Source organism: Protomyctophum bolini (genome assembly GCF_963924005.1).
Source record: "Protomyctophum bolini genome assembly, chromosome: 15".
In the NCBI taxonomy this organism is placed as follows: Eukaryota; Metazoa; Chordata; class Actinopteri; order Myctophiformes; family Myctophidae; genus Protomyctophum; species Protomyctophum bolini.
This window is the reverse complement of record NC_137876.1, coordinates 5,582,003-5,590,414: the sequence shown is the minus strand read 5'-3', so window position 1 is coordinate 5,590,414 and position 8,412 is coordinate 5,582,003. Positions and strand designations below refer to the sequence as shown.

The 8,412-nt window shown below is 44.1% G+C and overlaps 1 protein-coding gene across 1 annotated transcript; it reads right to left on the bottom strand.

Moving 5' to 3' along the window:
• Positions 1–5,612: 5,612 nt before the first annotated feature.
• On the bottom strand, positions 5,613–7,052 carry LOC308329235 (nuclear factor 7, brain-like; the record flags this gene model as incomplete). Its single annotated transcript, XM_080783440.1, has 1 exon — positions 5,613–7,052. One exon carries the CDS (start codon positions 7,050–7,052, stop codon positions 5,613–5,615), a length of 1,440 nt encoding a protein of 479 aa, XP_080639566.1.
• Between the last annotated feature and the right edge of the window lie 1,360 nt (positions 7,053–8,412).

The window sequence follows — 8,412 nt, the reverse complement described above, 5'->3', positions numbered from 1 at the left end:
GAGATACAAGCTGGTTTCTGCCTGCCAGCGAAGACTCTTTGACTCCTACATGGTGGATAGAACGACGTGGTTGTATATAGATGCAGTGGGTGGCGGTGATGGTTGCATACGGCGGAGCGCGCGGGAGGAGGCACTGCTTGGTTGGTGCTGCTAAACGTGTGTGGGGGATTCCTGGGGAGAACGCAACGCTTCCATCTGTCACTCATCAAGAGACCACAGACCACTTTGAAGAATGATGGAATATGATCGACTGACTTTCTGGGTGAGTGTGTGTGTGTGTGTGTGTGTGTGTGTGTGTGTGTGTGTGTGTGTGTGCACATGCATGCATACTTGTCTGTCTTTCCCCATCACTCTCTCCATCCTTGTCCGTTTCATGTTTCTCTCACTCTGTGATTGGCTCACACTCACTCTCTCTCTCTCTCTCTCTCTCTCTCTGTCTCTCTCTCTCTTAGACGAATCGGATAGGTCCGCACCTGGGAAAGAAGTTCCCTGGTTCGATTCCCGGCCTGTTACAGTATGTGTCGAGGTGTCCATGAGCAAGACACTGACTGTTCTCCCCTGAGCGCAGAACCATCTGAGCAACCATCAGCTGGATGTCTTTCCACCACCACCACCACCTCTCTCTCTCTCTCTCTCTCTCTCTCTCTCTGTGCTACAGGTAAATTGATTTCAAAATACTACTATAAAGTTTTTAAGGATTTAGGGTTTCTGCGGATTCTGCAATATTATTATAAACCATCCAGGTCATCTGGGAAAGGTCTGCTTTCTGTGCCTATATATTGCCTAAGGCCAAAAAACAATCAAACATGGAGAAGCATTTAGCCAAGGCGTTATGCACCACAATTTACAAACTCCCAGAAAAAAGCTATGCATGTCTGCTGCCATTCTTAGTCCTTTTAATTTCACAGCTAAAGACCTTGCTGCTGCCTTTCATTGAGTAAATCAATTTCTCTTTCTCTTTGGCACTGTGATTTTTGTCATTGTCAGTTGTAATGCATCCTAATGGCATTGTTATAATAATGTGTATCCTTTTGCTTGATGTTTTGCGTAAAGCACATTGACGTGCCTTGTTCTTCAAACGTGCCGTACAGATAAACTCCCTCCTTCTCCCTCTGAGCGCACATGCAGGCTTCAGTAATTAAAGTGCTTTGCTTCATTAACTGTCCTCCGCTGCCCTCTCCTGGTCAAATCATCTAATCAATTTATACCTCCTCCAACACAATAATTGTATGTCCTCCCATTACACATGGACATCATCGATTAGCGTTTAACTTTGAGTTCCCTACACAGCGGCGCGCTTCTCAACCTGTGGGCTGTGAGGATGCTGGAAGTGGGCCCCCCCCAAATAATATAAGATACAGTACCAATGATAATGTGATGTTATCACGCACGCACGAGTCCACATGACACAAGTCAAACACTTAACTTAACCCATTCTGACCTGAGATCAGATTCATACGAGGTTTCCACTGGACACACACTGGTCTGATTAACCCATTCTGACCTGAGATCAGATTCTAAAAATGTCAGTCGTTCTTCGATTTGTCAAAAATAGCAGATCTACAAGCTCATAGCGCGCCACCGAGTGGCGCGCTATGAGCTTGTAGATCTGCTATTTTTCAATAGCTAAAGCATAACATGATGCTTACACCAAAATGGATTCCCGTTCAGAATGGGTTAAGATGTATTTAAATTTTTACTAAATTAAAGCTGATATATGAGTGTGTGAATAAGTCATAGTCAGTCAGTGGATGTGTGTAATGTGCTGTGTGAGCGTATTAAAAGGCAACCTCAACCAAAAGGGTTAGACCCCAAACAGGCCAGTTAATTGGCAGGCCCAAACACGACCTGCATCAACGGGGCTGCATGTCTTTTGTCGTACGTACTGTATATGGCATGGTGTAGTACAGTTGAGTTTGGCTTTTGCTTTTGCACCCCAGGCTACTGACATGCAGGAAATATGCTGAGAATGTAGGTGGATGATTTCCATGAAACAACATGGTTTCATGGAAACCATCCACCTACATTCCTTATAGTTTTGTTGTTTGCTTTTGCACCCCAGCCCGCTGACATGAATGAGCATGTGTATCGGACGGTTATTCTCTTGAAACCACATGATGGTTTCATGGAAACCTCTGTGTGACGTCACGGAGTCAGTGCAGGTCTCTACGCGTAGAAGAAGCTGAGTTTTGGTATGACAGCGGAGGTTGGAGTTCCATACAATGGCCATGCCGTTCAGGGCCCTCCATGGTTGTAGTTCCATACACTGGCCATGCCGTTCAGGGCCCTCCATGCAAGGGGAGGTTGTAGTTCCATACACTGGCCATGCCGTTTAGGGCCCTCCATGGTTGGAGTTCCATACACTGGCCATGCCGTTCAGGGCCCTCCATGCAAGGGGAGGTTGTAGTTCCATACACTGGCCATGCCGTTTAGGGCCCTCCATGGTTGTAGTTCCATACACTGGCCATGCCGTTCAGGGCCCTCCATGCAAGGGGAGGTTGTAGTTCCATACACTGGCCATGCCGTTCAGGGCCCTCCATGCAAGGGGAGGTTGTAGTTCCATACACTGGCCATGCCGTTCAGGGCCCTCCATGGTTGGAGTTCCATACACTGGCCATGCCGTTCAGGGCCCTCCATGCAAGGGGAGGTTGTAGTTCCATACACTGGCCATGCCGTTCAGGGCCCTCCATGCAAGGGGAGGTTGTAGTTCCATACACTGGCCATGCCGTTCAGGGCCCTCCATGGTTGTAGTTCCACACACTGGCCATGCCGTTCAGGGCCCTCCATGCCAAGTGCCTTCCTCACTTTCAGGTCTTGTTGGGTTTGAGTTGACCCATGAGCCCATCAGGTACTTGAAGTCCTTGACTTCCTTCAAAGCAGTGCCTTCTGTTGTTGTTAGAGGTGGATATGCTGGCCCTATTGTTTGTTTTTGCTTGTTGTTATTTCCGTCTAAAAGCAAGCATGGCAAGTGGCAATGTTTCTATATATACCAAGTTGCTTGAATGTCGTAATTGTGGCAACCTATCGGGAATAGTATACTTTACTCTGTACTGTAGCTGTACTGTACTGTACTGTACTGTACTGTACTGTACTGTACTGTACTGTACTGTACTGTACTGTACTGTACTGTACTGTACTGTACTGTACTGTGGAATACAACTAAGAGAGCTGTCTGTATATGTACTCCTTTCTTCCTTTTATGGACCGAAACAAAATATATCTACGGTATCTATGTTATACTTTAGCTATTGAAAAATTGCAGATCTACAAGCTCGGAGCTTGTAGGTCTGCTGTTTTTGAATAATCGATCAAATGTGGCACAAATCTTTTAATATGTATTCTTTCAGAGCCAAAGTTTTTAATCTCAAATCTATATACATCTACATTATACATCTTCTGTTGGCTCATAATGCACATACTGTACTATGTGTTCTAACTACAATGTACAGGGTGAAGGGATGTTAGGGAAAGAAAGGTTGCAGCTAGAAAACATGTTTACACTCCTGGAGCTCCATGTCTTGTCGGTGGAGGAAAGTAACTATATGTACATTTAATTAGGTACAATTTTGAGGCATAATTTGTACTTTACTTTAATCGAGTATTTCCTATAATGTCAGTGCTTTTACTTCTACTCCATTACATCTCAGAGGCAAATATTGTCTACATTTATTTGAAAACTTTAGTTACTTTATAGATTTAGATTATTATTATTACACAACATGCATTAACGACCACTTTGGCCTCGTACCGGTATACATTTTTTGCCATTTGAAAATAGCCGATCTAAAAGCTCACAATGTGTCGCAATGCAACGCATTGTGAGCTTGTAGATCTGCTATTTTCCAAAGGTTGTTTATACATGTGAAAACTTGAAAGTGGGCATTCTGCACATTCTGGGAGCGACACACACACACACACACACACACACACACACACACACACACACACACACACACACACACACACACACACACACACACACACACACACACACACACACGCTCTCTCTCGCTCTCTCTGCACACTCTCTCTCTTTCTCTCAATGGTAAAGTGACAGAATGTAAAGAGATTATACACATTTTAATCAGATTGATCACAGCTTACAATAAATTATTAATAATAACCATTCCAACTATATGTCCACCACAATATGCCCTTTTCTCGTGGGAACCCAAAGATCAGTGACTCTGTCTCTAGCTCTCTGTCGTCATTTGAGCTGCTATGTGTAAATTGTGACTTTTATGGCAATTAACAGACTTGTGTTTTCCCCAATCCAGATAGGGCTAGATAGCAGTGTTGTTTTCGTCGACTAAAACTAAGACACCTTTCTCCACTGACGAAAACGCAATGGAAACTAAATGAAAACTAAGCTATGATGACTAAGTAAGACTAAATATACTGTTGATTTAGTCAACAAATAAAAACTAGACTATAATGTTAGTAAGGGACTAGTGGATAAGAGATCCTGTGTAAGTCATTTTACACTTTGTTGCATGCTGAAAATAGCAGATCTACAAGCTCACAACGCGTCGCAACACATTGTGAGCTTGTAGATCTGCTATTTTCAGCAAGTTTAAGTCATTACGACGGCATTAAGGCCCGCCGAAACACATTTTATTAGACTAAATCAACTGTAGATTTAGTCGACACAAATCTGGTTGTGGATCTATCAGCCAATCAGAAGTCAGAGTGGAGGGTATTATGGGATGTATGGGGCAGCTGTATGCATTGATTGATTAAAAAAAAAAGATTATTCTTTTTGTCAAATACGTTTTTTATTAAAAGCAGGTATAAATGATTATATCATTGGTACAGTATACATTTATTCACTTTTTTATTAAAACAAAAAGAAGAAAGGAAAGAAATAAGTGAGGGGCGCTAATATATTAAAGTCTAACTCATGTTGATTAGGTGATGTAAAACAAACATTGAATGCCATTATCAATAAAGAGACAATATGTCGGAATTAGCACATTATAACGTACATTTCCCCTTCATTGTCAATGCGTTTACAAACAAACATTGAACTAAAGACAAACATTAAACCTGTGTAACGCCCCTCAAATAACAGACAAAAAGAAAACCCTCAGTCCCTCCCACCCAGACTGCTCAATGACACCGCATAGAATGAAATAGTAAGATGATGAAATAGTCATGGAAATCAACATCTGAAATGATTCTATAGTCAATTCAAGGATTTTTTTTTTTATGGTGTTATCATTTTATTATCTGTGACTGCAGGGTTCATAGTCCACCTCATCCTGTGGTTTCATTAAAGTAATTAACATTAACTAATATTTAACATACTGACCTCTGCTAACCATCATACATATTATAACTATATAATGTCATAAAGAGACTCATCCAACCTGATTATTACATTTTAGGACATTGTGTAAAAAGTACAGTGCAGTTAAGTGTAAAGGTTTGCACGGGAGGAAACTATATCTAACTCAATTCCTTTTTGTTTTTTAGTTTTTTTTAGTTTTTAGTTTTCTCTTTTGGCTTAAATCAGAGCTATTGAACACCATTTACGTCAGTGTGTTGTTTAGAAAATATTGTACGATCTACAAGTTCACAACGAGTTTGTAGATCGGCTATTTTCACAATATTTATGTGTGGTACCATTCTGTTGCTTGTCTGGGTGAGGGGTCCAGAGTCACACTGACCTTCCATGGTAACATCTTCAGAGTCTGAACAGTGTCAATGTATGGACGGAGTGTGCCAGTGAAGGTGTGTTTGAAGGTGTGGATGCGTGTGTTGGTATCGGGATCAGAGAAGGACAGAGTTCCTTTGTTCCAGTCCAGCTGGACTCTGATCTTCTTGGGGTTCTGCTTCAGTGAGAGAACAGTGACTGACCCTGAGGGGGGGCTTGCTTTGTATTTACCATTATAGAACTGTATGGCCCAACGTGGACCCGCTCCGTTTCCTTTCCTCTGGTAAGACTCCGCTAACACACCCAGTGCCCAGTATGTAGTACTGTCTCCAACCTCAACATCCCAGCTGTGAGTCCCAGAGTTAAAGCCCTCAGAACCCAAGACACAGAGACAGTGGTCAAACCTCCCTGGATTGTCAGGAAGCTGCTGTTTCTTTCCAAATCTCACACTGGTCAGATCATCAGACAGGGTGAGGTTTGGATGGGCAGTGTTGGGATCCAGAATGACAGGAGTGTAGGAGACGATGTCCTTCATCTTGTCCCAGACTCCGAAGGCCAGGTTTCCCAGGTGTTTGGCCTCGTCTATCATTGCTCCTGAGACCGGCTGTGGGTCCTGCAGTCCTGCAGTGAGCTGGACTCTTTCCACTGTGGTCTTGTAGTTCTGCAGGAATGAGACGTGTCCGGCTCTCAGCTCCTCTTCGGTGGCTCTGATCGTGTCTGAAATGGTTGATATGTCTCTGTTCAGACCCTCCATCTTCTTCTTCATCATCTGACTCTTCTGCTGCTCTTCCTCCCTCAGTTTGGTGATCCTGGCCTCCTCTGCATCATGTAGAAACTGATGCATCTTCTTAAACTGTTCCTTTATCTGCGTCTCGGTGTGCCGGGCCCGGACCTTAATGTGTTCTGCCGTTTGGTCGTAGTTTGTTTTAACTTCATTAAAAACCTTCAGTTTCTCCTGTAAAGGCTCCAGGGATTTCTGGACTTTCTCCTTGTGTTCTGGTGCAGCTTCATCGATGGGTCTGATAATGTGGTTGGAGTGTGTTTTAGAATCTCGACACACGACACACGCTGGCTGTTGACATTCCAGGCAGAACAGTTTGAGTTTCTCATCGGCGTGCAGAAGGCAGAGAACCCCAGACCCAGTTGCAGCTCTCTGATGTCCCTCCTGTACGAAGGACTCACACAGGTTCTTCAGATCCCGGTTTAGAGTTGGATCAGCAATTGAATGTCTCTTAATACAAATGGGACATTCCTTTGTGACCTTACCTCTCCACCATTCCTGCAGACAGGCTTTACAGAAGCTGTGGCTACACGGCAGTATAACAGGATCTTTAAAGATGTCGCAACACACGGAACAGCAATAATCCTCTTCTGGGCGAGATGCGTTGGAAGCCATTTTGTTTAGAGTTTAGCTACAAATGCCCGAGACAGGAAATGGTATAACACTCCTTTTAGAATATTCAAATGAAGTTTACTTTGACTGTGAAAGTGGTTGTTGTTAAAGTCCATTCAGCTGATAGAGCCAGCAGGTAGTTCCAGTGGTCTGGGTCAGTGTCCAGGTATAGTTCCAGTGGTCTGGGGTCAGTGTTCAGGTATAGTTCCAGTGCTCTGGGGTCAGTGTTTCTTCCTCTAGGTGTGGATGGAAAAACAGTCTGTTCTCTCTCTCAGTGGAAGTTGCGTTTGATCTGGCGTCTCAGATCAGACTGGCAAGAGGTTGAGCTTTGACACAATATCTATAGACAAAGTTCACTCTCTCTCTGTCACACATGCAGGTTCGCACACGCGTTCTGGGCTTAACACACAACTATAAACAAACAGGTTCTAGGAGTCAGGTGGCAACATGCAATGTTCCCCCTAAGGAAGGCACATGGCCAAATGCTCTCGCGCACAACTGAAATCTGTCGCGCACAGACACCGACGCTGGTGTAAAAAAAAAAAGAAAAGTTTTCTTTAAAAGAAAAATGTGTCCCCCCCCCCCCCCCCCCCCCCGAGTATCATCTACATTACAGTAATAATACCTATCCCGAGTCGACATTTGCCCACACTTTATTTCTATTTACTTCACAGTTTATTTAGATTACACAGGCGAGGCGACAGACACAGGTCTCCTCCCCTCCTTTTTTGACTCTTTGCTCTCCTCTCCTCTCCTCTCCTCCTGTGTATGACTGCAGCGCCCGGCGTCTGCGCGGCGAGCGAGGACCTTAGACGGAGACGTAACAGCAGGAAGCAGTCAGCGCACTGCAGTGCAGTCAGTGTTAATGAAACCCCCAAGAACCAGATAAGATCGCGTTGCGCCTTGGACCCGTGCGTTGATGGGACCTCTCTCTGTAATTCTCCAATCTGTTAAAACAGCTTTCTTCAATCAATCAATCAATCAATCAATCAATCAATCAATCAATCAATCAATCAATCAATCCCTCTGCTATGTAGAGCTACATAATAATAACCCATAGCTGGCGTAGTATAGGGGCCATAAGGGGCTGCTGACGTTCGACAATCTGAGAAACTATAGGAGTTCAAAGACACACCAACAAAAACGTCTTTGTGTGTGTGTGTGTGTGTGTGTGTGTGTGTGTGTGTGTGTGTGTGTGTGTGTGTGTGTGTGTGTGTGTGTGTGTGTGTGTGTGTGTGTGTGTGTGTGTGTGTGTGTGTGTGTGTGTGTTAGCTGGATGCCCAGAGAAGGCATGCAGACTTCAGAGCAGTGTGACCTCTTTAAAGTGGACACTGAGACTGGGGGGCCGAAGGCCCCCCAGTCT